The sequence below is a fragment of the Coenobita brevimanus genome, chromosome 26 (assembly GCF_032717465.1).
Source record: "Coenobita brevimanus isolate Jiangsu-jjx chromosome 26, ASM3271746v2, whole genome shotgun sequence".
Taxonomy (NCBI): Eukaryota; Metazoa; Arthropoda; class Malacostraca; order Decapoda; family Coenobitidae; genus Coenobita; species Coenobita brevimanus.
Window position 1 is genome coordinate 49,087,579 of NC_136979.1, and position 27,978 is coordinate 49,115,556.

General features: G+C 41.7%; 1 protein-coding gene across 1 annotated transcript; it reads left to right on the top strand.

Moving 5' to 3' along the window:
• Positions 1-127: 127 nt before the first annotated feature.
• Positions 128-27,978, top strand: LOC145394111 (2-acylglycerol O-acyltransferase 1-like). Its single transcript, XM_080268091.1, has 9 exons — positions 128-446; positions 5,644-5,841; positions 7,111-7,179; positions 8,839-9,019; positions 15,846-15,930; positions 21,667-21,841; positions 24,155-24,206; positions 24,440-24,587; positions 27,661-27,978. Exons 1-9 carry the CDS (start codon positions 160-162, stop codon positions 27,813-27,815), a joined length of 1,350 nt encoding a protein of 449 aa, XP_080124217.1. The 5' UTR covers positions 128-159; the 3' UTR covers positions 27,816-27,978.

A 27,978-nucleotide genomic window follows, 5' to 3' on the forward strand; every position in this document is an offset into this window, starting at 1 on the left:
GCATGCATTATATGGTTCTTTCTTATTTCTGTTAGAGAAATTGAAATATATTTTTGGTACTGTAGTGAAAATTGTTTTGTCTGAGTCAGACTAGGATGAAAATACAATATACTTTTGGTTTTGCAGTGAAGACGGTGTTTTCGGAGTCAGACTAGGAGAATGGATTTCGCCAGTCATAAAGTGGAAGAGATACATCCCAATGGCAAGAAGACAGAGGAAGGCACATTCCTGAATGGGAAGGTGGCTGCAGGGGAGGTAGTGGATAAGAAAGAAAATAAAATGGAGGATAAAAAGGAGACTGAAAATAGAGAAGTGACTGGAAGCAAAGATGAGGAGACAAAAAAGGTGAAAGGAATGGATGATGAAGAGCTGAAGAAGTACAACAGGAAGGTACCAGAGGAGAGATCAGCTGTAAAGAAGGATAAAATTGAGGAGCACTTTGACAGGTAAGGCAAAGTTATGCCACTGGTCTCATGTAAATGCCTGATGATATAGAGGTTAAAATGCCGTATGCAGTGACGTCTGTGCATAGGTTCAATTTTCAAGATGTGCCCAGAAGTTTTTTTTATTATGTAAATGCTGGTTATGATTACATAAGGCATTAATGCAAATATATTCTGACATGTTGTGATGGTGAAATGGCTGTAGGTATAAGGTAGTTTGCTGCCATAGACACTTGTATGTGACCAAGAGAGAAATGTAGCTTTTAGCTTATATCATCATCATCATCATCATCCGGACCTCCTTTCCCACCCTAGGGCAGGGTGAGGAGTAGCAATGTCCAGACAGCCCAAGTTTGCCCAATTCAGTGGGCCACGCTTCCATTCACTCAGTCATCATTCAAGCCCCCGGATTCCTGGCTTTATCTGATATGCTGGAAACATTCACCACGTACTGTACCTTCACATAAACGTATCCGATAGAATCAATCTGGACGCCGTCACATTAAAATGGGGTGCCAAATCCTTGATCATGCACTTCTTCCAACATTCATCCAGCCAGCTCGATCTCTTGTAAGTCCCCTAGCCTGATCGACTTCCATACCTCTTTTCCCCACACACTCATCCACCATATCCCTCCACCTTCTCCTTGGCCTACCTTGCCTCTTCTCTCCTTAAAATTCGCTCAGATATACATTTTTTTACCCCTCTGTTATTATCCATTCTCTCCACATGACCACACCATCTCAGTACACTTTCTTCGATTCTGGTGTCCACAGACTTCCTCACCCCACATCTTTCATGAATCACATTATTTTGTATCCTATCCACTATGCATACTCCACATACATTCCTCAGCGGTCTCATCTCCATTGCAGTCACTCTCGACTTTTCGTTTTCATGCCATGCCGTAGTCTCGTATCCATATGTTAAAAGTTGACACTAACACTCCTTTATGTAAGCCTTGTGCAGCTGCAACACTCAAGCCTTTGTTGCATATCAGGTATTTCATAGCACCAGCTACTTTCCTTCCTTGTGTCACTCTACTTTCCAATTACCATTCTACATTTTCCTCTCTTTTCTATCACTGTACCTAGGTATTTGAACTCTCTTACCAATCCCAGTCTCTCTCCATTCACTGCAACATCACACAGGTAGTCACCTCTCTCAGTAACCATCGCTTTACTCTGTTTTACATTTACTCTAAAGGCGCGACACGTAACAGACATATAAAAAACTCTGCACTAGTCTACCAAATTCTTGTCCGGTATTTGCAAGCAGTACTGCATCATCATCATACAACAAATTTGAGATATTCCATCCATCACCATTCATTACCAATGCCATCACTTTCTCCATTACTTGTGTTTTTACTTCTCTCATCACCCCATCCATATATATATATATATATATATATATATATATATATATATATATATCTATCTATCTTTCTATTGCCAGACGCCTCAATCCCGTTTGGGGTGGCCACAAACAAATTGCCTCCAAGTCGCCCTGTCCGCCGCCATTTCACTCCCCTGCTCCCAACTCACACCCCCCTCTCTCATATACCTCTCCACCCCATCTCTCCATCTCATCCTCGGCCTCCCCCTCCCTCTTTCCCCCTCCACCTCACTCACATAAACTCTCATCGTCAGTCTTTCACCCTCCATCCTCTCCACATGGCCAAACCACCTCAGTGTGTTCCTCATAACGCTTCCTATCACATCCACATCAACACCACAACGCTCCTTTATATCCTCATTCGTCAGCCTGTCTCTCCATGTGACTCCACAGGCTCCTCTTAAATAACTCATTTCCACGGCTCTCACTCTTGACTTGTGTCCTTCCAACAACGTCCACGCTTCACTTCCGTACGTTAGAGTTGGTATCACAATACTGTCATGTAGTAACTTTTTCACTTCCATGCTCACTTCCCTGTTTCTTATCACTGCTTTCAAAGAACCAGCAACCTTTCTTCCCTGCTGTACCCTTTCAAGCACTTCACCCTCCAAACCTCCATCCTTACTCATCACACTACCCAAGTACTTAATATTACTAACATATTCCAATTCCTCACCATCCAACCTCGCTGTACATTCACTGACTTCACCTCTCTCAAAGACCATCACTTTACTCTTCCCTACATTCACCTTTAGATTCCGTTTCCTACACTCTCTCAAACTCATCCACCAAGCCTTGCAGCTCTCCTTCGTCTTCACTCAACAACACGGTATCATCTGCAAACAACAGTACAGGGAGTTTCCAAACACTATCCTCTCTCACCAGGGCCACTCCAACATCCACTACCCTACCTTGTACCTCTTTTATTACCCCATCCATGTACAGATTGAACAACCATGGAGACATGACACATCCCTGTTTCAACCCAACTTTCAAAGAGAAAAATTCACTTAGTTCACCATCCACACGCACTGCAGCCTTCGCACCATCGTACATACTCTTCACAGCATTCAACAACTTCCCATCTATTCCATATATTCTTAACACTTTCCACAATCCTAGTCTCTCCACCGTCATATGCTTTCTCCAAATCCATGAAAGCCGCATACAACTTCTTTCCCTTCTCTAGAAACTTTTCCACTAAAGATCTGAGAATGAATATCTGATCTACACAACCTCTTCCCTTCCTAAAGCCTCCCTGTTCTTCTCCAACTAATTTCTCTGTTCTTTCTCTAACTCTGTCAATAAGTATCCTACCATACACTTTTCCTATTATACTAAGAAGACAAATGCCCCTATGATTACCACACACTTCTTTTTCCCCTTTTCCTTTGTACAAGGGAATAATTATACCTGACTTCCAATCCTCCGTGACTCTACCTTCCTCCCAGGCCAATCTGCACATCTTCCACATCCATTCTACTACTATCTCTCCCCCATGCTTCAACATTTCACCACACACTCCATCAATTCCTGGGGCTTTCCCTGATTTAACTTTCTTCATTGCTTCCACAACTTCTATCCTACTGATTTCTTCCTGTCTTCTCACCTCCCTCCTTCTCCCAGCCATTCCCCAGCCACTTATACTTGCAATACTTCCATCCTCCACGTTCAACAATTCCTTAAAGTGTTCTCTCCATCTGCTCACTTTTTCTCCCTTCTCCACTAGTAATCTACCATTTTTATCTTTCACTCCCCTGCTAACTTCACTTCCACCCTGTCTTACTCTTTTCACCTCTTTCCAGAACATTTTCTTACAGTCCCTCGACTTTACACTCAAATTCCTTCCAAATTCCTCATCCACTCTCTTCTTACTCTCTCTTACTAATCTTTTCACCTCTCTCTTCCTTTCTACATATAACTCTCTCTTCCGCCTCTCAACTTCTTCCACGTCCCTATTTCTCATCCATTCATTGTATGCTTTCTTCTTTTGTGCCACAGCCCGTTTCACCTCTTCAGTCCACCACGCTGTTCCTTGCACCCCCCTCCGTCTTCTCTTCCTTCCACACACCACATCACATGCTGCACATATATATATATATATATATATATATATACACACCACGTTACCGTTCCGATTTACCATCGTATCCTCGGCAAACCTGGTATGAAGTGCCTTGTGATAGCCTTCGGCTGCCAGGATCTTGTCTTAGTTTTTTATTATGATCCTCACGTTGGCTTCATTCATGTCATAGGCCTTGGCAATGTCAATTTTCTTCTCCCCTTTCTTCCTCTCGATGCTTTCTAGCTTGGTGGCCTGAGAGAGGTGCCGACGCTTCTTGGGGTTCTGAGAATGCTTCCTAGGCATCGTGAGCAGGGTGAAATGCAGTAACAAGGGCAGAAATTGCAGCAAGAAAAAAGCACCTTCCAATGCAATTATGCGACTGAGTGGCGCTGTGGTGGGAGAAATTTAAACAAAACATCACGTGACACCAAAAGCGTTTTTAATTGGGCGGCATCACGAACACATCACGATAGCGGGCGGGGAAGGCTACTTGATCAGAAGTTTTCATTGGCTGTCATCATCATGGGAACGTCCAGTATGACCGTGTTGGACCGGGGGTGATCGTGCTAGAGTGAACTCTGCGGATTTCGCCCACTTCTCAGAGCTCTGTGCGTGTTATGCTAACACACTCGTGTTGCAGTAATTAAATCGTATTAAATAATACTAATTAATTGCTCTCCGTGCTGGACCCAAATCGTGCTGACTAACGCGTGTTGGACGCGAGGTTACTGTATATGTATATATATATATATATATATATATATATGTATGTATGTATGTATGTAACCAAGGAAGAAGGAACCAAAGACCAGAGGTCTGTAAGATTGAGGAAAAAACAAAAGCAAGATAACAGAGCCAAATTCAAGATCTGTTCATTTGAAAGACTGGAGGTCATAGGCAGTAGGAAATGCGGACAGATGAAGACAGTTTCCCATTTGATTACCTCTCCTGACATGGAGAGGGCACTCCCCATGTGCTTAGAGATCTTTGTATACAACATTTGTTAGGATTGTAATGCAATGTAGTGGTGTGACCTGGGTAGTATAATGGAAGAGGATATTCATAGGCTCAAACATAAAGAAATGAGTGATTTGATGGATGTGTAGTGCATCCTTGAAAATATGAGGCCTGGGGGGGTGGGGGCTAGGATTGTAATTGAAGAGAGGAGGGATGGGACTTGAATGTATTGGTGTTTTGATGAGGAGGGGTGGATTGAGATGGTTTGGCCATGTTGAGAGGATGGAGGATGACAAGTGGATGTGGAGGGTGAGAAGTGCAAATGTCGAGGGTAGGGTTGCAAGAGGCAGACCAAAAAAAGTCCTGAGATGGTCATAGAATGTGACCTCAGGGAAAAGGGATAAAATAGGGAGGTTGTGAGAGATTGAGCAGCATGGAGAGCCACTATTAGGTGAACAAGGCTGATGCATGCAAACATGTTGGAACCTTTATATATAAATGAATGAACTAGCCACACAGTCATCACTTCTTAGCCAGAAAAGAAGTAAATGGAATCAAGAGTCAGAGTTCAAGTTGGGACTTGCACGTGGTTACAAATCTTATTATGCATTTTTTTTTTTTTTCTTCCCAATAGCATTAGCAGCTGATGGTTTGTTATACCTTCCAGTCCATAGCTAATATCACTTGCTCCATGACCACCCTCAATATGGGGATTGTTTGAGAGATTGCATGACGTCATTTGATTTTGTATGATATTGATTTATCTCTCCCTTTCCCCAGACTGCCATGGGTTTGGGGGGCTCTTGGTCGCCTACTCAATCTGGGCTTTCATTATGGGCCACAGTTTGCGCCCCTGAACATTCCACTTAATCGACGACTCCAAACATTTGCCGTCTTCTTCTGGATGTCAACATTCCTGTTTATGGGCTTTGGATCGCTTTTCTTCCTCATTTACCTCTTCTTATACACTGAGTATTGGTGAGTAAAGGAGAGAGAGAGAGAGCTAGCCATAATATGTATCATAAGTCCTTTTTATAAGTCATTCATATTTTTTTTCTAACCTTCTTTTTTGTTATTAACTCTTGCTGAGCTGCATACCTCATATGAGGTGCAATGAATGTCTGAATGGGCCAAAGTGCAAGCCTCATATGAGGTACAGTTTACATTGATTATAGAGCAATGACTCAGGGGAGGTAAAGTACCTTACGAAGAACCAGTGCAGGAGAGGTTAAGTCCACGGTAAATTAGCTACAGAAAATTGCCTAATTGAGTCTCATTGTTGGATAAGGAGGAAATGGAAAATGTGGGCGCAGTTAAGTACTTGGGTAGTGTGATGAGTAAAGATGGAAGTTTAGAGGGTTAAGTGCTTGAAAGGGTACAACAAGAAAGGTTGCTGGTTACTTGAAAGCAGTGATAAAAAACAGGGAAGTGAGCATGGAAGTGAAAAAGGTACTACATGACAGTACTGTGATACCAACTGTAACGTATGGAAGTGAAGCTTGGACCTTGTTGGAGGGACAGAAGTCAAGAGTGAGAGCAGTGGAAATGAGTTATTTGAGAGGAGCATGTGAAGTCACATGGAGAGACAGACTGACAAATGAGGAAGTGAAGGAGCGTTGTGGTGTGGATGTGGATGTAATAGGAAGCGGTTGCAGAAATACACTGAGGTGGTTTGGCCACGTGGAGAGGATGGAGAGCGAGAGACTGATGAGGAGACTGTATCTGAATGAGGTGGAAGGGGGGGAGAGGGAAGGGGAGGCCAAGGATGAGATGGAGGGATGGAGTGGAGAGGTATATGAGAGAGGGGGGTGTGAGCTGGGAGCAGGGCAATGAAATGGCAGGGGACAGGACAACATGGAGGCGATTTGTTTGTTGCCACCCCTTACGGCATTAAGGTGTCTGGCAGTAAATAGATAGATAGATGGTCTCATTGTGACATTAATCTGACTTGACATTTCTTCCCATTTTACAGAGTCAGTTGTGACATTTTGGAACAGATAAGGACATAAACTAGGTGGCATAGATGGCTTTGTAGCAGCTCATCCTTATTAACTTATAATGGATTCTAATACTGCAAAGTTCTCTGTTATGCTATATATACCATTTTTATGTTGTCGATTCAGGGTAGTAAATGATTTCCTGAGTTACAGATATTCATATGGCTTGTCACTGAGTATAGATTTACATGGAGGCATCACTACTCGAGTGAGTGGATGATGGGTGACCCCCCTCTTTTTTTTTTTCCAGGTGGGTTTCACTGTGCTACCTCACCTGGTTTGTGGGTGATCGTTCTGTCTGCAACAGAGGTGGCCGTAGGTAATTCTATAGTCTGCTGGTCCTCGTGATATATTTTTCATTTAGTTTTTGCTATCTTCAGATGATTTTATGTAGCCCAAGATAGACTTTGAACTGCATGGTTAAGCTATGTCATCATCATCCAGACCTCCATTCCTTGCCCAAGATATGGTGTAGTAGGGTCCAGAGCCAGAAAAAAAACTTTATAGAATGAGATGTGAACCAATGTTTGCCCAGTTGAATGATCCATATTTGCATTCAATTACCATTCAAGCCCATGGAATCCTGGCTGCACCTAATAGGTCAAAAAACATTTCACACACAGCTTCACATTCACCTTTCCGACAGAGTCAGTCCGATGACTGTAAAGTTAAAAGGGGTGCTGTTATCTCTTTCGCTGCAGGAGCCCTCTCTTAATTTAAAGTCATCTGAAGGTAACAAGAATGAAATTAATCCTAGGTACAGTAATTGATTGAAGGAGTTAACTCATTCATTCCAGTGGTGTACTTTCATGATATTCTTGCTATCTCCAAACAGTCTGATTCAAGTTAGGAAGGACCTTTGTTACTAGTTGTAGTAGTAGCATCAACCCCAGGCTGATCTGAATGTGAATCTGGTGGACTGCCTGCCAAAATTGCCTTTGTGCTGCAGCTGACCATCCTTCCTCCTGAGAGATAGGAAGGAGAGTGAGGGACTTATTTATATCCAATCAGTTCCACCACCTGGTCATATTAATGCCACCTTGTGAAGATGTTCCTCCAGCACCCCTCTGTTAGTGAAAAGGGTTAATGAAGGCTGTATGTAACACCTTCAATTTGAAATGCTTTAAGTGTAATGGAATAATCTTGTGGTAGTAAAAGTAAAATAGTTAAGAGCTTATTCAGACTGAAGGGATTAACCACTCCTAGTTTGCAGTGTAATAAGTAACTGACTGCGAACAACAAGCTTATTTACAAACAAAAAGTTTTCAGAGAAGTTTAGAAGTCTTGACTTTAAGTTTGGTTTTTATGTCCTCACCTCTTACACTTCTTTCACAAACATAGTCATTAAAAAAAACAACAAAAGAATGTCAAGAACTCCTTGCTGAAGTGGCCAATCCATCAATTTCATGTTTTGATGAGCTTGGGGTCAGGACAAAACCAGCGTCATATATATTCCTCCATTGCCTCCCCCTACGCTTTTTTTTTTTTTTCCCCAACATCTCTTTTCACATTTTATCCATACATCTACCTCCTCCTTAACTTCTTCACTCTCCACCCCCCTGCATCTCTTCTCACCTTCACACAACCTTCCATATCTCCTCCCTACCGTCCTCACCTCCTCTCCATATTTCAATATTGGAGTCAGTTCATTGGTAATCATTGTGGCAGCACTGTTGAGTTGAGATTTCTTCCCATTGTACTGGATCAAGACTGCAGGGCTGAACCCTTCAAAGAAATACATTTCTGTGTATTTGCCTTCCTTATATCCTCCCTGCATCGTCACCCTTCTCACCTTCTCCCTGTCTTCTTCCTTTACTCCTCCCTACATCTTTTCCTTATCTCTTTTCATCCTCTCCACCCACCCATCCTCCCCACATTATTGTATCTTTCATTCCCTACATCCTCCCTACATTTCTTGTTTCATTATCTTCCTCAACTCCTTTGCTATATCTTCTTCCTCTTCTCCCTACACTTCCAGGTTGGAGTCACTTCGTCGCTGGTCGTTGTGGCAGCACTATCGAGACTTCTTCCCACTTCACTTGATCAAGACAGCAGAGCTGGACCCCTCAAAAAACTACATCATGGGTTACCACCCTCACGGCATTCTGTCAGCTGGAGCTTTTGGCCACTTTGCCACAGAGGGTACACATTTCAGCAAGGTAAGGTGGCTATACAGTAGGTGCTGCAGAATAATTTCATGAGTGTTGGCACTGATATAACTAGATGGTGTCACTGTCCAGCTATACAGATATCATTCAGCTACCTCCCAATCCCCTGAAAGGAAAATGGACTGCTGAAGAAGTGCAGCTTCAGCCTACAGTCCACTGGGTTCATGTTTAGATGATCCTGGTGTCACAGTAACAACCCTCTCACTAGCTCTGCTTGTTCATACTCGGTAATCAGTGTGGTATCAATCATTTTGCCACACACATACACACGCACGCACACCGCACCACACCACACCACACCACACCACCACACCACACCACACACCTCATGTGGTGTTGCTGCACTTCAAGTCGTTATGGTATTATTAACATCTTTTTTCACATAAAACTGCCTTTAATAACCAGTAGAGATGTTTTAACACTGTAAATGGATGTTGTATATTCAGAAAAGCATACCATTTTTAGTCTGTGTAATGTGAGCAAGTTCAGTACACTACTGTATACTACCTATGTATGTGGATGGCTTACACCGGACTTAACCATTCGTGCATTAGTTCATGGAAAGCAGTTATAATCATGATGTATGTGAGGAACAGTCCTTGACTTCTAGTGTGTTACATCCAACGTTTGGGATTAAACCAGTTGTATTTTTTTTACTGTTTTCCAACTCTAAGCTGGTCGGGCCTGAACTGGCTGATGATTAAAATGTTACATACCGGTATATTTAAACATAAATGTTGTTTCATTTTATGGCTAATGACCGGTTGGCCATGATTTTGTGTATGGTACTTTCAAGTAAAAATGCTGTGTTTTATTATTTGGGTAATGACCAGCAGCATACTGTACATACATTAGGGGTTCCATTTATCATTAATTACCAAGAGCTGGCTTAGATTTAGAAGCTAAATGTTATGTGGTTACTATAAGAAGGCACGAATAAGTGAAACTGTGCCAGCAGAGTGGAAAAAGGCTGTGATTGTACCCCTGTACAAAAACAAAGTTGAGTTAAGTGAGTACAAGAATTATCGTGGCACAAGTTTATTGAGTGTGGTAGGGAAGGTATATTGAAGAATTATTATAGAGAAAGTAAGAGAGATATCAGAAGCCCTGGTGAGTAATAAATAGGGTGGCTTTAGTGGCAGAGGATGTGTGGATCAAATGTTTGCAGTAAGACAGATAGTGGAGAAGGCTTGTGAGGACCATAAGGTGTTTATGGCATCCATGGATCTGGAAAATGAGTACAACAAAGTAGACAGAGAATGATTTTGGAAGGTTTTATGCATGTACAGTGTAGATTGTAAGCTGCTAGGTGCCATCAAGAGTTTTTGTGATTGTAGTGAGGCATGTATAAGAGTAAATGGGCATCTAAGTGAATGGTTCATGAACGGTGTGGGTGTGCAACAAGGTTGTATGATGTCCCCATGATAGTTCAATGTATATGTGGATAGGATGATGAGAAAAATAAAAACATGAGTAATGAAGAGGGGGATGGCATTGGTAATGAATGGTGATGGATGGAATATCTCAGATGTGCTGTATGCTGATGATGCAGTACTACTTGCTATTACCAGACAAGAACTTGGTAAACTAGTGCAGAGTTTTGCTGATGTCTGTGAGCGTCGTACCTTGAGAATAAATGTAGAAAAGGGTAAAATGATGGTTATTGAGAGAGAAGGTGACTCCCAGTGTGATGTTACAGTGAATGGAGAGAGACTGGAATTGGTGAGAGAGTTCAAGTACCTGGGTACAGTGTTAGAAAAGAGAGGAAAACGTGGAAAGGAACTAGCAAGTAGAGTGACACAAGGAAGGAAAGTAGCAGGTGCAATGAAGGCCTTGATAGGAAACAGAGGCTTGAGTGTTGCAGCTACATGAGGCTTACGTGAAGGAGTGTTAGTGCCAACTTTAACGTATAGATGTGAGACTATGATGTGGCATGAAAAGTCAGGAGTGAGAGCAGTGGAGATGGGACTTCTGAAGAATGTATGTGGAATACAGAGAGTGGATAGGATATGAAATAATGTGATTTGTGAAAGATGTGGAGTGAGGAAGTATGTGGACACCAGAATCGAAGAGAGTGTACTGAGATGGTATGGTCATGTGGAGAGAATTGATAACGAGTTGTGAAAAAGGTATATCTGAGCGAATTTGAAGCAGGGAGGAGGCGAGGTACGCCAAGGGGAAGGTGGAGGGATATGATGGATGAATGTGTGAGGAAGAGAGGTTTGGAAGTTGGTGAGGCTAGGGGACTGACAAGAGATTGAGCTGGCTGGATGAATATTGTGAGAAGCACATGGCCAGAGATTTGGCACCCCTTTTTGACATGACAGCATCCAGCTTGACTCTATCGGATACGTTTACATGAAAGCTACAGAATGTGGTGAATGTTTTTGGCGGATCAGATAGAGCCAGGATACCGGGGGCTTGGATGGTTAGTGAATGTGAGTGTGGCCCTTTGGATTGAGCAATCTTGAGCTGTCTGGACATTGCTACTCCTCTCCCTTCGCTAGGGTGGGAAAGGAGGTCCGGATAATGATAATGATGATGATGATGATTACTATTTATCTAATGATTGAGTGTTGTGTACTTTTAGGGAAGCATAAAAGTTTCGGTAAGTGCTTTATGTTTCCTGTTATTTGTTCAGTGGCAGAGATGTTACTTAACATATAAGTATTAGGTCATAATAACAGTGTAAAATATAAAGATATACCGTAGTACAGTTATTTTATAGCTTCTTTAGAATAATAATCTAAATGAAAAAGCTACCGGTAAACCATCATCATTATCTAATCCTGTGTTGCCCCACGAGGAGCGTAGGAGCCTGGGGCTAGGCAAGTTGGTCCTGACATTTGGGATGGGTGACCAGCCTCACACATCCCTGAGTGGCATTACATGAACAATAAACCCCAACCACCCCTTGGATATAAACCTGCACAGGCTCAATCCGATTGGAGTGCCTTAATTACCCATTAAACCACCAGACACCATAATTTAGTCATATGGTTACCAGCCAGCATGGTACATGGTTTCCTGGTGTACAGGAAACCATCTGGCTTGTCACTCTGTGTAGTCATCTGTAGACAGAAGGAAGAGGAAAGAATGAAGGAAAGAAAGACACAAGAGCCAGGGAGGAAAGAAGGAAGGAAGAGAGGAAAGGGCATTAACCAGAGAGCAGCACTACATTGAGTGAGTGGATGGTAGGTGCCCTCACCAAAGGAATTATTATATTTTGATGGAAATTAAAACATTATTATATATATATTTTTTTGTACCAGCATTTTGTTCACATTTGCTTAAAAATATTAAGATTTGCAAGTAGTGACTGAACTTAGCACTAAATTTGTTGAACTCAAAGAAAGGCAGTGATAATTAAGTTGTGTATATTATTTGATTATATACATTTTGCTGAAGATTAATAGAAATAATGAAAAGAAACTGAATTTCTGCTCATAGCTCTTATACCATCAAAAGTAAACATTAAACATAAGTCATACCATTAACCCCTTCTTTACTGAGCACCATGTCCTTTGTCGGCGCCCCCTCCCCCTCACACGAGTTGTCATGCAACGTTTTTGGTGTGTTAGGGGTTGGGTGGGTAATTCATTATTGTGTCCAAGCTAATAACTTTGTGTTAATTATTTTTTACCATCAGTGATCAGATAAATCTCGAAAGATTGTGCCCCCCAAAAAATATATATATTACATATTTTTGTTTTTTCATAAGTTTTGTTAAAATTTACGTACATAAATAACCAATAAATATTTTGGCTTGAAAACAGTAGCATGCACAGGTTATATGTGTACTTGTACAGTGCTCATCAAAATTATCGAGCGCATACCGCCGGGCGCGCAGTACGTATGGCCAAAAAAGAATCACCCATTTTTGGGGGTAAAAATTGAGCCACAAGTTTGCGGTGCTGGCATGACGTCACGGTACCCTGAGGCCTTCCGACGTGCTGGTTGGTTCCCGCCTCAGTTGCCTACGGGCTGCCTGAGAGAGAGGAACTCCGCCGCATCTCCCTTTCTTTTGGCGCCATTTTTTACCGAGTGTCCCGCAGTGTTTTGGCTTTCACCACTTTGTTATGGCACCTACCTGTGAACTATCGAGCGAAATCATATCCCAGATCATTGCTCTAAAGGAGGCAGGCCACCAGACAAAGGAAATTAGTGAATTGGTTGGTGTGGCTCGATCGACAGTGCGTCGGTGGTGCGCGCGGTTTCGAGTGGAAAACAGTGGTGAAGTTCCCACAAAGAAACCGCGGTCTGGTAGGCCTAGGAAAACTTCCATAAGGCCTGTTAATGTTTTAAAACATGCAGTGGAGTTTAATCCTCATGTGAGTGCAAGGAAAATAAAGGAGAGCAACCCGGAAGTGTTTGGTGAGGTGTCTGTGAGAACAGTGTCTCGTAGGGTCCATGAACTTGGTTACACAAGTCACAGGCCTGTGAAGAAGCCTCTTCTCACAAAAAACCAGCGACTTCGTAGGCTTGCCTTTGCTAATAAATATCTTAACTGGGGTGAGGAGCAATGGTTGTCAGTGTTGTGGTCTGATGAAGCAACGTTTAGTGTCACCTGTAATAGAGGAGCACGTGTGTACCGGTGCAAAGGGAGTGACCCACTTGACCCACGGTATGTTGAAAGTACTGTTAAACATCCTGATTCACTCATGGTATGGGCTTGTTTTTCTGGTCAAGGTTTGGGGAAGCTTGTTGTGCTTCCCAAGAATATAAGAGTGAATCAGGATGTGTACCTGGAGCTTCTGTGTGATCATTTACCAGATTTCTTTGAGCTAACAGGTGCACGAGTGTTTCAGCAGGACGGTGCACCTGCTCACAAGGCCAAATCGGTCACCAATTGGCTTCGTGACTGCGAGGTATTATTCATGAAAGACTGGCCAGGAAATAACCCAGACCTCAACCTGATTGAAAACCTCTGGTACCTCGTAAAGAAGAGTCTCCAAGGGAAGGACATGAGCTCTCTGCCTAAGTTGGAAGCCGCCATTCGTGACTCCTAGGACAAAATACCCCTCCAGCACCTCAGGAGCCTCACCTTTTCACTTCCAAGACATTTCAGGTCCGTGAAGAAACGTAAAGGATACCCTACTAAGCACTAAAGGTAAATAAAATGCATTATTTATATGTTTTTTCAATGTTGAAAGGTTTGTTTCGTAGGAGGGACGCAGGGCGCTCGATACATCCGTCGAGCACTATAATTTATGTGGATTTCTTGCAGTAAATAACAGTTTTTTTGTGGGTGAGAAGGTGACCTAAATACAGGTGCAATCTGAGGCATACGCAACCAGGCAAGGCACTGCCATACACGACAAAAAAGAGTGAAAGAAGTGAAAAAAAAAATGAAGAAAGGGGGGGGGAAACTGATGTAAAAGGGAAAGAATGTGGATGTAGAAAGTTTAAAAGTAAAGAAAAAATACAAGGAACAGAATAAGAAGGGATAGTAAGAGAAAGATGAGAAAGATGAAACAATCAAATGCACTGTAGAGGTGATTTTCATATTGATAAATTACTTCCGGAGGAGTCAGAACTCGAGGCAAACACACTTGACACACAACTTTCACTGTCATCTGTGTTCCCACCCTCACTCTCTTCTGGCTCATACAATGGATCATCGTCACTTTCCTCAGACAACCACTCATTATTAGATTCATTTAGATCACTGTCTGAATGGAGGGTAAAATCCTCCTCCTCATCACTTGACGAAATACTTCTGTATAACGGGGTTTGTGGCAGTGTTCAGCGCAGAGTACACAAGCCCTCCAGGGCCACAGGCACACTAAGTCATCATTCACAAATTTACTTGAAAAAGTTGCAGACACGCAGGGGAGGCGTGGGTGGTGGGGAGGCTGATAATCTGATTGGTGCTTGAGAAATTATGTCATATATGCAGTCTACAGTTGGTTGAAACAAATGAGGTTTCATGACGTATATATGACATAATAATGTAACCATTGGTTGAGAAAAAAGGAGGGTTACCGTATAGTCCAGCTTTTTCTGCAGCTGAAAACCACATGGAAGGATGAGCCATACCGAGGCAGCAAAGCCAAGCAGACAACCATGATGTTTGCAAGTACATGTGTACTTCCAAAATTTTCTCGGTACCTACTACCTCAATGGCTTTAAGAATGGAAGTACACATGTACTGCCAAATGCATTTCAGTAAAGAATGGGTTAATGGACCACCACCAGTGTGGAAGTCTGTACAATCAGAGTCTGACTGGCAAGTTCCTACTAGTCCTCTACAGCACTTTGACAGAAGACTACTCTTTAGATATTTGTGTTGAGCTTCATTCTAACCACAGTGATAAAATATTATGGTCTAAATGTTCCGCATGTCTTAGTTCAAGCATTTTCCATTGAAGACAATCAGTAGATGTGGGATAAGACCATATATTTGAAAAATAATTGTCATCATTACTTTTTTAGTTCACACCTAAAATGGTGGAGAAATAAGTGTTAGAGTCTAAGGTCATTGTGTAAACAAACAGTTATTTATTTTTCATCATTACTCAGCCGATTCCAATTATCAGACAAGTTTTCCTACCTGATACTGATACCAATATTAGTTGGCTTTTGCATGCTGATTTACAGCACGAACTGATGGTTTTTCAGTATTCTGAGTGACTTTTGTGATTCCTTAACACTTCTTCCTTATGCCATACTCACTGGGCATGTCACCTATGGCTTTATAATATTCTTAGTGGTTTTGAGATTCCATAACATCTTTTCCATAGAGATTTATGTTGCACTTACCATACTCATTGAGTGTAACTGCTTCTTAACACTAACCTCTCTTTACCTCCCTCAGATCTTCCCAGGCTTAACCCCACACTTGCTGACACTCGAGGGGCACTTCCTCTTGCCTTTCTACAGGGAGTTCTTCATGACTACAGGTCAGTAACCACCCACTTTTTTTTTCTTTCTTTCATGCATGCTTATGTATATCTCTCCCTGTCATGTTTTATTTTCCCTTGCTTTCCTTACCCAATCTCATCCATCCCGAGGTGTGGAAAAGATGTCATAATTATGATGATGGTGGTGGAATTGGTGGTCGTGATGTTTTACTTTCTGTTTGGAAAACTATATTTTCTTACACCACCAGAGTACTCTGGCAGCTCAAGTTTATAACTTTGTCCTCTTGTTCTTACACCATCCCCTATGATATAATCATCTCTAGCACTCTTTTAAATACTGTGTGTGCACTTATACAACATTTTCATATCTCCTTTTTTCTTCTTTCTTGCAACATAGGTAATTTCAACCATTGTAGCCTCTCAGACTGCAGCTTTCTCATGTTTGGGATCATCATAGTATCCATGCATTGTAGAAGGTGCTACCCAAAAGTTCCCAAAATTTGACTGTAGAAGGGAAAAACTTGCATGAAGTCCTAATCACCACCATCACCTTCAAAGTAGTCTTCTTGGGCTTGCGGACATCGATCCCAGCGCTTCTCCCATGATCAGAACGCATTCTGGAAGTGCTTGAGCATCAGCTTTATCAGGACCTTCCGCGATTCCTCCTGGATCACCTCAATGATGTCAAATCTTGGTCCTTTCAGCTGGATTTTTATTTTCAGAAAGAGGAAAAAATCACAGGGGGCCAAATCTGGTGAATACGGAGCGTGGGGGACAACCGACATCTTTTTTTATGCCAATAACTGCCGAATGACAAGAGTTGTGTGCATAGGTGCATTGCCATCGTGATGCACCTATTTGTTTTTGCACCACTTGTCAGGAAGTTGTCACCTTACATCCTCTCAGAGCCATCCCAAAACGTCGCAGTAGAATTTCTCATTGATGGTCTGTCCTTGGGAAACGAATTCCTTATGAACAATGCCCTCCATGTCAAAGAAAGTGACGAGCATTGACTTCACATTGCATTTTACCTGATGTGCCTTCTTTGGTCGGGGTGAATTTGGGCTCATCCACTGCAATGATTGTTGTTTGGTTTCTGGGTTGTACCTGTAAACCCAGCTTTCATCACCAGTAGTGACACTTGAGAGGAAGTTAGGGGGCATTTCTGGCCATTTCCTTGAACTCCGTGCAGACCATGCGATGCTGCTTTTGCTTATCGGTCGGAAGCCTCTGGACAAACTTCACAGCGATTTGTCTCGCATCAGGGTCACCAGACAGAATGTGTTGGCAAGTTCCATATGATATGCTTACAATGTCACAAACATCTTGGATTGTCCTCTTGCAGTCTTGAGGATGGTTGCATGAACTTTGGCTATTTTGTCAAGAGTTGAAATGGTGGAAGGGCGGACCAGAACTTGCATCGTCATCTGTTGACGTTTGTCTGTTTTTAAAATGCTTAAACCAGTGTTAGGTTTATGTAACCCCCAAAGCATTGTCACCAAATGCATGTTTTAACATTTTATGAGTTTCTGCTGCATTCCTCATGAGTTTCAAGCAAAATTTGTTGCACACATTTTGTTCTGTAACGTCCTCCATTTTTTATATAACAAAATTGGCAAACTAACCCAAACACAGCAATAAAAAAACACACACCTGGAGCAAATGCATCCACCCTGCACAATGCTATTTGACATACTAACAAACAAAGGGTGCGTGCACTGCCACCAAGCATCCACACACTGTACGACAAGTGGTTTCCGCCCTGCTTTCAAATTTCCGGAACTTTTGGATAGCATCTGTACTTTCTCTAATTTATTTATAGTTTACTTAAGTAGGGAGACAACACAACTGCAGCATATTCTAATCTAGGTCTTACCATTGTCATTATCAATTTACTTAGCATATCTTCGCTCATATACATAAAATGATATTGTATTTGCTAAAAGATTGTATTTTCCTCTGGTTATCTTATTTACAGTATATGCTTCTTGTTGTTGTTGTTGTTGTTTTTTTTTAATGCGAGGAAGAAGTAACCAAAGGCAAAGAGCCTGCAATAACAGTTCCCTCCAAGAGAAAAACAAAATACAAGAGAGAGCCAAATTCAAGATCCAATCATTTCGATATGCCTGGACACACTGCGTTTGAAAGACTGGAGATCATAGGCAGCAGAAAATACAGACAGAGGGAGACAGTTCCAGAGTTGACCTGTTGCATAAATGAAGGACTGGGAGTAATGATTAACTCTTGCATTAGAGAGTTGGACAGAAAAGGGATGAGAGTTTGCTGCTATACGGGTGCTACGCACCCGTTGTAGAGGTGGAGGAATGCATGCAGACAGTTCAGAGGAGTAGTGACCATTGAAGTAGCGATAGAAAAGAGATAAAGATGCAACATTGCGGCGAAGAGATGGAGGTTGAAGGTAGTCAGTAAGAGGTGGAGAGTTAATGAGACGAAAAGCCTTTGACTTCACCCTGTCGAGAAGACCTGTTTGTGGGGAGCCTCCCCACACATGAAAGTTGTACTCCACACAGGGGCAGATAAAACCCCTGAATAGAGTCAACAATTGTGCAGGGGTAAAGAAAGAATGGAGTCGGTTTAGCACACCTAATCTCTTGGAAGCAGATTTTACAAGAGATGTAATATGATCTTTCCAAGATAAGTCCTGAGAAAATGAAACCCCAAGCATGTTCAAGGATGATGCAGGATTAAGCTGAATATTATTAAACATTAGTGGGTATACCTGTGGAAGATTTTGTCAGGTTGATATGTGTAAGAACTGAGTCTTAGATGCATTAAAAACAACCAGATTACTTTTACCCCAGTCAGAGATACGAGCCAAGTCAGACATTAGGTGTGCCATAGCCTCATCCCTTGTTTGTTGAAGTAACTGCTGAGATGGGTGATGTGGGAACCGAATGGAAAGGTCAAGGGTGGAGTCATCAGTGTATGAGTGGATAGAGTTAGATGTACAGCTTAGAAAGTCACTGATGAATAAAAGGAAGAGAGTTGGTGATAGGACAGATCCCTGAGGAATACCACTGTTGATAGATCTTGGAGAAGAACGATGGCCATCTACAACAGCGGCTATAGAACAACCAGAAAGGAAGCTAGCAATGAAGGCTCAGATAGAAGGATGGAAACCGTAAGAGAGCAGTTTGGAAATTAAAGATTTATGCCAGATGCGATCGGAAGCCTTTGAGATGTCAAGTGCAATGGCAAAGCTTTCGCCAAAGTCCCGAAAGGAGGATGACCAGGAGTCTGAAAGGTAGGTGAGAAGATCGCCAGTGGAGCATCCCTGATGGAACCCGTACTGACGATCAGAAAGAAGGTTGTGATAGGAAAGATGCCTTAAAATTTTTCTATTGAGAATTGACTCGAAAACTTTTGAAATACTGTACAGGACATTAAAGCAATTGGACGATAGTTAGAGGGTTGGGAATGGTCACCCTTCTTTGGGACTGGCTGAATAAGAGCAAACTTCCAGCAAGAAGGAAAGGTACAAGTTGGCAGACAAAGGCGAAAGAGTTTGCCTAGGCAGGGTGTAAACACAGAAGCACAGTTCTTGAGAATGACAGGAGGGACCCCATCAGGCCCATATGCCTTGTTAGTATTGAGGCCAGTGATGGCAGAAAATACATCAGCTGAAGAAATTTTAATGTCAGCCATGCTCAAGTCAGAAGGGGGAAGTGATGGAGGAACAGCACCAGAATCATCTAAGGTGGAATTGGAGGAGAAAGTCTGTTTGAAGAGATCTGCTTTATCAGTAGAAGAAATAGCTACAGAACCATCAGAGTAGAAAAGAGGAGGGAAGGATGATGAGGTAAAGTTGTTAGAAAGGTTTTTGGCAAGGTACCAGAAGGAGCGGGAAGAATTCGAGTTGAGAGTTGAGAGCATTTAGTACGGATGAAATTATTTTTAGCAGAGTGAAAAACAGACTTAGCACGATTTCAGGCAGAAACGTGAAGATGATGTGATTCAGGGGTGGGTTGGCTCCGGTACCTTTTGTAGGCCCTCTCCTTGTTGCGGACAGCATTAGAACAAGCGTGATTAAACCAAGGCTTTCTTGCGTTAGACAAAGGTTACGAGAAAGGAATGTATGCTTCCATGCCCGAGAGAATAACCTCCATAATGCACAAGGCACACTCGGATGGCTCCCGGCCATGGAAGCAATAATCATTCCAGGGAAAATAAAAGAAGTACTGCCTGAGGACCTCCCAATCCGCAGCTCCAAAGTGCCACAGATGACGTTTCTTTGGAGGGTCCACAGGCCGTACCGGAGTGATAGGACAGGTTAAGGTGATAAGGTTGTGATCGGAGGAGCCCAACGGAGAGACAAGATTAACAGTGTAAGCAGAAGGATTAGTTGTAAGGAAGAGGTCAAGTATGTTGGAGCTCTCTTCAAAGCTGTCTGGGGTACGGGTAGGGTGCTGTACAAGCTGCTCTAGGTCATTAAAGATAGAAAAGATATAGGCTTTTTCACCAGGTGGATCAGTGAAGGGAGAGGAGAGCCAAAGGTGGTGGTGAACGTTGAAATCTCCTAAAATGGAGATTTCCGAGAAAGAAAAAATGGATAGAATGTGTTCCATCGTAGAAGTAAGATAGCTGAAGAATTTTTGATAGTCAGTAGAATTAGGGGATAAGTAAACAGCACAGATATATTTAGTCATTGAATGACAGGAAAGCCGAAGCCAGAGTGTAGAGAATTCAGAAGAATCGAGTTCAGGAGCACGAGAGCAAGATAAGTCATTGCATATACAGTATATACACAACATCCACCTTTGGCTTTGAAATGAGTATAGAGAAAGTAGGAGGATACAGAAAAGGGTTTGCTGTCAGTTGCCTCAGACAGCTGAGTTTCAGTTAGAAAGAGAAGGTGAGGTTTAGAGGAGGAGAGGTGGTGCTCAACAGAGGGAAAGTTAGAGGAAAGGCCGTGAATGTTGCAGAAATGAAGTAGTGAGTGATTATTCTTTGCTGTATTATTACACCCAAATCCTTCTCATATGTTGTCTTGGCAATGTCTTCCATCCAAATTTTATATTCCCATTTTGGTCTTGCTTACACCAATCTGTCACATGACTTGAGCATTAAATCAATCTTCCGTTCCTTGCTCCATCTGTATAGTTGATTGAGGTACTCTTGCAGTTCGCAACAGCTTCTCTCATATTCATAATTTTCGCGTCATCAGCAAACATATTCATATATGATTGAACTTCATTTGACCTATTATCTAAGGTACAAAAATTAGGAACATTGGGGTGCCTTAATTACCCACTAAACCACCAGATGCCATAATTTGGTTATGTGGTTGCCACCCAGTGCAGTAAATGGTTTCCTGGTGTACAAGAAACTGTTTGGCTTGTCACTCAGTGTAGAGTCATGAGCAGACAGAAGGATGAGGAAAGAATGAAAGAAAGAAAGACAGAAGAGGAAGGAAGGAAAGAAGGAAGTGAGAAAAGGGCAGTCACCAGAGAACAGCACTTCATTGAGTGAGTGGATAGTGAACGCCCCCACCTACCACTTAAAGATTTTAAATAATCTCAGAATCACAAGATCAAGTAATTGATTTCATTGTCATTAAATCAGCTCAAACTACACCTTAAGCATGTAAACTCTAAACATTGCAAAGTGTTTTAAGGCAATCACATACTTAAATTATGATTGCTTGATCTGTGTGGATGGCACCCATTGTTTGTGGATTTTTGCCATTTAAAGTTTGTAATGCATCACCCATGAAAAGCTGTACATGACCATAACATCTAGCCGGTCCCATGACAGGAACAGTGAGTGCAACTCGAGAGAGTATGAACTACCTTTTAAGCCAGGAGGAAGGTGGGAAGGCACTGGGTTTAGTTGTAGGAGGAGCCAATGAGAGTCTTGACTGTCACCCTCGGTCTGTCACGCTGCACCTCAGCAAACGAAAAGGATTCTGCAAAATGGCACTCAGACATGGGTAGGTTTGGATTTTACCACTGTACAGTGAAAGTAGATGATGTATATTCCAATTTCCACTTGGTTAACGCCCGAATGCCGCAAGGATCATTTCTGGCTCCAACCCTATTCCTAATTCATGTTAATGATCTCTTATGTGTCACCCATAATCCCATCCATTCATGTGCAGATGACTCAACACATCATAGTTCATTCATACTTAAACAACCATTCTCAAGGTTTAATATCCCTAACTTTTAACTCAGTACAGCTGTCTCCATAAATCAAGACTTACTTAGGATCACTGAATGGGGACAAAATAGCCTTCTCTCATTTAATACTAGTAAAACCAAATATGTGCAGTTTACTAATAGACAGATATTGTCAGATTCCTATACCCCCGGTATTACCTCAGTGCTACTAATATTCCTATCTCCAAGAGTATTGAAATTCTCGGTGTTTCACTTAACATTGCCCGCAGCTGGACCTCTCATGTCAGATTGCTTGCTAAAAACGCCTCAAGGAAACTTATATTATTGTACAGAGTTCATAGCCACTTGAGTGACAAGCAGTTATCTATAGTTTATAAGAGTCTTGTGCGCTTTCAGCTGGAATATTGCTCACTCTTGTGAAATGGATGTGGAGAGGTTGCACTAAAACAACTAGACAAAATTCAGAGCAAAGCTGTTAGAATTATTAATAACCCTGCTATCACAAATAAACTACCTCCCCTACAAGTAAGAAGGAATGTTGCCTCCCTTGCATTGTTTTACAGATACATTTATGGCAAATGCTCAGATGAAGTTTCATCCATTGTGCCACCTCTCCATGCCTTGCCCTGTGCTACACAGGCTTCTGGTGGCATTCATGACAGGACTGTCTCACTGCCATATTGCAGAACTTCCACATATTAGAAATCTTTTGTTCCCCAATCTGCATCTCTTTGGAACTCACTTCCCCAGAGTTGTTTCCCCTTAAATTTTAACATACAGCTGTTCAAGTCCAGCTGTTACAGATATTTTTTTATGAATGGAGGACACATGTAATCTGGTGTATGAATTATGTTTTTATTCATTTGTTTTCCTTTCCTCTGTACTGTTATTAAAAAAAAAATAAAATAAAATAAAGTTTCTCACTAGATACAGATATGTGGCTGTACTAGCTGCATTTCAGCTTTGTTGATGGCCAAGTTTGGTCATATTAGAGGGTTGATTTGACTGTGAACCAGGGATACTCATTCCAGCCTCATAACTATGGCACAGTAAATTTCATACAACCACTGCTTACTATTCAGTTTATGGGAGTGGATCATTTACCTTAGATGAATGCAAACTATCTATACAATAATCCCTTGGTTATAGTAGTTTTTGATATCACTGTGATATGAAAATTAACATTTTTGCTGTTAAAACGCAGTTTTTGGGCTGAGCTCGAGACTCACAATCATTGGCTTGGTGCATCACCTCATTACATCATCACATGAGTGAGCTGTTTTCGTTAGGCAGGACCTATTAACCATGAATACTCATTTTTCATTGGCCCACACCATCACAATTGAGGGTGAAGGTGAGTTTCACGAGGCATTGCTCACATCTCGTAGTTGTGAACAGAAATAATCAGGATCAAATGCATGCTAATATTTTCAATTATGCAAATTGTAATGCTCATTTTTGTGCAGAATAAACTCAACATATTATTATCATTACAGATAAAATACTCAGATAATTCTAAAAGCACAGCAGTAGTATACAACTGTGCAGGATGCTGCTTCCACCCAGTAGAGAGGGGCCCGTCCCTGGGAGTAGCACCCAGGATGCTGCCATAGCTTTGGGTGCATACTGGGGAACAGTTACAGTGTAAAGGCTGCCTTGGAGGGTATCCTTGTAGCAGTCCTGGCAGGGTGCCTAGAGGCCACAGCCCCAGCCACTGGCCATGGCTGGTGGGCTAAGGGTTCCTGATCCCCTGCTTGGACTTGGGACTGTGTGGGTGGGCAGGGCCTTTGGTCCTTCTTTATTTACCCACTGACATGAGTTGGAGCATAGAAGTAAGGGAGGGATGTTGAAGGACAGAATCTTAGATGTATTGCATAATTTTTGTGGTTTATGTGCAATTCTATTTTACACAAGGATCCATTTTACATAGTGTCTTGGCAAATCTAATCCATACTTAAGTAGGAGACTACTTTATTTCTCCTTTACTTCTGCTCTTTTATTTTTGTGGTTTATTTGCAGTTCTGTTTTACATAAGGATCCATTTTACATAATGTCTTGGCAAATCTAATCCATACTTAAGTAGGAGACTACTTTATTGCTCCTTTCCTTTTGTTCTTTTCCAGTGCATCCCTAGTACCTATGTTTTCCTTTGGTGAAAATGAGATCTACGAGCAGGTAAGCAATGTCATCAGAATAGTGAGATTTACAGTATTCAGTGAGATACAGTGTAAACAGTGAGATACAGACAGTGACACAGAGTATTAACAACCATCAGATCAGAATTGTAAGATACAGTATACTCTTAGTAATGAAGTATAAATGATGAAATACGGTATATGGTGAAATATAGCTAGATCAGAATAGTGAGATTGGGACAATGAAATGTAATTAAAGAGGTCTACAAACAGGTAAATAACCCGCCGGGCTCGCTGGTACGTCGAGTGCAGGATACCATCCAGAAAATCATTGGCCTTGCTCCCTGCATCTTTGTTGGCCGTGGGATACTCCAGTATAGCTTTGGCATTGTACCCTTCCGCAAGCCTATATATACTGTTGGTACGTCCCTGCTGTGATGTTTAATTGTTGTTCATTCATCTTAACTTGGCTCAGAGTTCCCTTTGCTGCTTATTTCACATAGCTCAGTGGTAAAAAAATACAATGCTTTGGCTCTGCATCATTTAGCATTTTGTAATGAGCAGCACCATATTCTAATTTTAATCTTTTGTTCTTATTCATCATTTAAGTTGGAGAGGTATGCAATTTTAGGCCGACAAAGAGTATAGTATATAAATTTTGAGTCTTATACAGTATATCCATCTGCAAGCCGATATACAGTATACAGTAATCACTCAATTTTCTGACATAATAGAGCCATTAGTATATCCGGATATGGACAAAATCCATATCTGGAACAATATCCTACCTACCAATACCCTACCCATACCCAGCCTATATATACAGTACCCCACCTAATTGTGGCAGTATTCTTCAGCCTTTCAGCAACTGTACAAAACTGTACAGTATTTAGACATCAAAACACACTTGGGAACATCCAGTATAATACTAAACACCAAGAAGACAGTGCATAAACAATAAAGGTCCAAAAAAATTCACCGTACGATACCACCCTGTGAATACAACAGATTGCCTCAGGGCTTCAATATTCTCAGGCGTACGAGCGCTCCTAGGTCGACCAGGTGATTTTCTTTTTAAAGCTGAGCCTGTTGCCCTGAAATTCTCAACCCACTGCAAGAATGTTTTCTGATCTGGAATGTTTTGGTTCTGTGGAATATTGAAACGTCTTCGAAAGGCCCTCTGCACGGCGATCATGGAACGGTTGTTTGTGAAGATCACTTCGACAGCAGACAACACGGTGTGCTCCCGACCACGCCATGTTGGCAACTGAGGATGGTTGGGGTTGGGCTACCAACAGACCCTAGCCCCACCCCTCCCGGCTCACAATTGCCAGTGCTACAGCCTTTCGAAATGTGGTACTTTTGGGGGGGTCACCCTGTAGGTTATGGCAATTTATATTAGTGTACACAGAGAAAAGCAAAAGTAAATTGATGCGAGTTTTCATGCCACAGGCTTTCGCTGTGAAGTAACTTTATATTAACGTTTCCTTCACGTTTGCTCTTCAAGGTAAAGTAATAAGTTAGGTGTCATTATAAACCTGAATAGATGCTCTTTATGCTAGTATCATTGAAATGGATTAAAATGATATATAAAAGGCCAATAGCATGAGCTGAAGTTAGCCGATAAGGAAATTCGCATACCCTTCCGTAGAAAAATATTTGTGAAAAAATAGGTTTTAAATTCACATGAATTCTGATTTCACCATGTCAGTCAACAGTAAATTCCCTTTCCACTGATATATAGTTTATGGCATTTTATGCTATTTATCCCTGAGATATGGTGATGGAAAGTTATACAGTAGACCCTTCTTATCCACGGAATTTGCATCCGCGGATTTAAGTTTCCGCAGATCAGACTTACTTTAATACTGTACTATACACTGTAACTTAATTTGAAATTGGCGTGCAACTCGCACTTCATTTGTAGCTACGGTTAGCACACCCGCACCTACGGGCGTTCTCTCCACTCTGCCAGTCTTATTGTAAACACCAATCAGTTTGTTACTTACATCGTCGTCACCCTTCTCGTGTTTACAACTCTACTGTGCTTCACTGTGTAAGGATATAAGCAATCCTTCTAAGCCAAAGAGGGAGCATAAGGTGTTATCTGGTGCCCTGTCAGAAGGGTCAGACTAGACTCACAGCTTACCTACAGTGCTGCCACACATCTCGTCGCCTCACCACATTGTTACTGTAGGAACTGCACTACAATCATCGTCGTCATCATACAGCAATTGTCATCATTGTACGAAGGTTATGAAGAGAACACACAGTCTTCTGGTGAGTGTTAATATATATTTGTAATATTTTAAAGTATGTTTTTATTTTTTCAGGGATGTGCTTAGCTTATGTGGAAATAATATGCCATTTTGTGATGATGACTTGAGTCTCCACGGAATTTGCCTTCTGCGGGGGTCTCTGGAACCTAATCCCTGCGGATAACTAGGGTCTACTGTAGCTCCGGTTGGCACATCAACATCGTTCTTGCTGTCACACAGACAAATATCCATGCTGGTAATACTGATATTATTCATGGTAAAAACCTGTTTATTATGCATATCTATCCGATGTACTCGTCACTGTAAAAACAAATAGTTGGAAAAGGATAAACAGGATAGTGTATGTGGAACAAACCCAGATAGGCGACAGAAAACATGCAAAAAAATATATATACTGTATATATTGTTTCGTATGACTCGAATTTGAGTCATCATCAGAATCTCAACGGCTGGATTTATAATGACGTGAAATGGCATTGTCGGAATCTCAGAGGGTTAATATCCTGTTCTTCCTTTCAGTTCTATTTAGGTTATCCAATAAAAGTCTCTGAGACCCAGATTTTGCCCTTTATACCTCTTTTGTAGCTCTATGTTTGGCAGCTAAATATTTCTCATTGTTACCACCCCTTTTCCATCTCTGGAAAAGCCTTCTTTTCTCCTTAACTGCAGCTTCTATACTCTCATCCCACCACCACGTTACCTTACGTCTTCGGAGGGCCCCTTGTTCATCCACACATTGAATCAATAACTCAGGAAATTTTTCTTGAGAGCTCTGTACTGTTCATTAACACTTCTGTGAAGAGCTCCCTGTTCAGCCACCACTCTATTCATCTCACTGTAGAAGGCATCCCTTGCTTGGTTTTGAACTTTCATATTTTCTTCCTAGGTGCATAGGTCCTCTTCACTAGCATCACCACTTGCTCCTTAAGTACCATGTCACATGTCAGTAATCATCATCATCCAGACATCTTTTCTTACTTCAGGATGGGGTGAGGTAGGGTCCAGAGAGAAAGAAAAAACTTTACAGAAAGACAAGTACCAAAATCTGTCCATTTAAATGTGCCACACTCATTCACTTGCTATTTAAGCTCTTGGAATTCTGACTCCATCTTAAAGGCATGCACATCTACACTAATGCACTTCATAATACCTACCAGTTGTCACAGTTATTGCCTGTTAAGTCGCAGTGTTAACTGTTGTTATTATTTTTTTCAGTGGGTGCACCTATCGATGTTCCACTGGTGAAGAACCCTACAAAGAAACAAATTGTCGACCTCCATGAAGCCTATGTGAAGGCAGTCAAGGAACTCTATAACAAGTACAAGCATAAATACTCTGAGTACCCTGAGGTGGAGATGAAAATTGTGTAGAGAGGCAGACAGACAGACAGGAAGGGGAAGAAATGATGAATTAAGTGATCCTTGAAATCAGTAAATTGTTGTATGTCAAGAACTGTATGATAGGTACAGTACAAGCATAACTACTATGAAGTTCCTGATGTGGATATGAAAATTATGTAAAGGAAGGAGAGAT

Coding starts and splice junctions, on each gene's coding strand:
- LOC145394111 (XM_080268091.1), top strand. CDS start 160: ATGGATTTCGCCAGTCATAAAGTGGAAGAGATACATCCCAATGGCAAG. Junction 447..5,643: donor ATTGAGGAGCACTTTGACAG/GTAAGGCAAAGT, acceptor CCCTTTCCCCAG/ACTGCCATGGGTTTGGGGGG. Junction 7,180..8,838: donor TGCAACAGAGGTGGCCGTAG/GTAATTCTATAG, acceptor CTACACTTCCAG/GTTGGAGTCACTTCGTCGCT.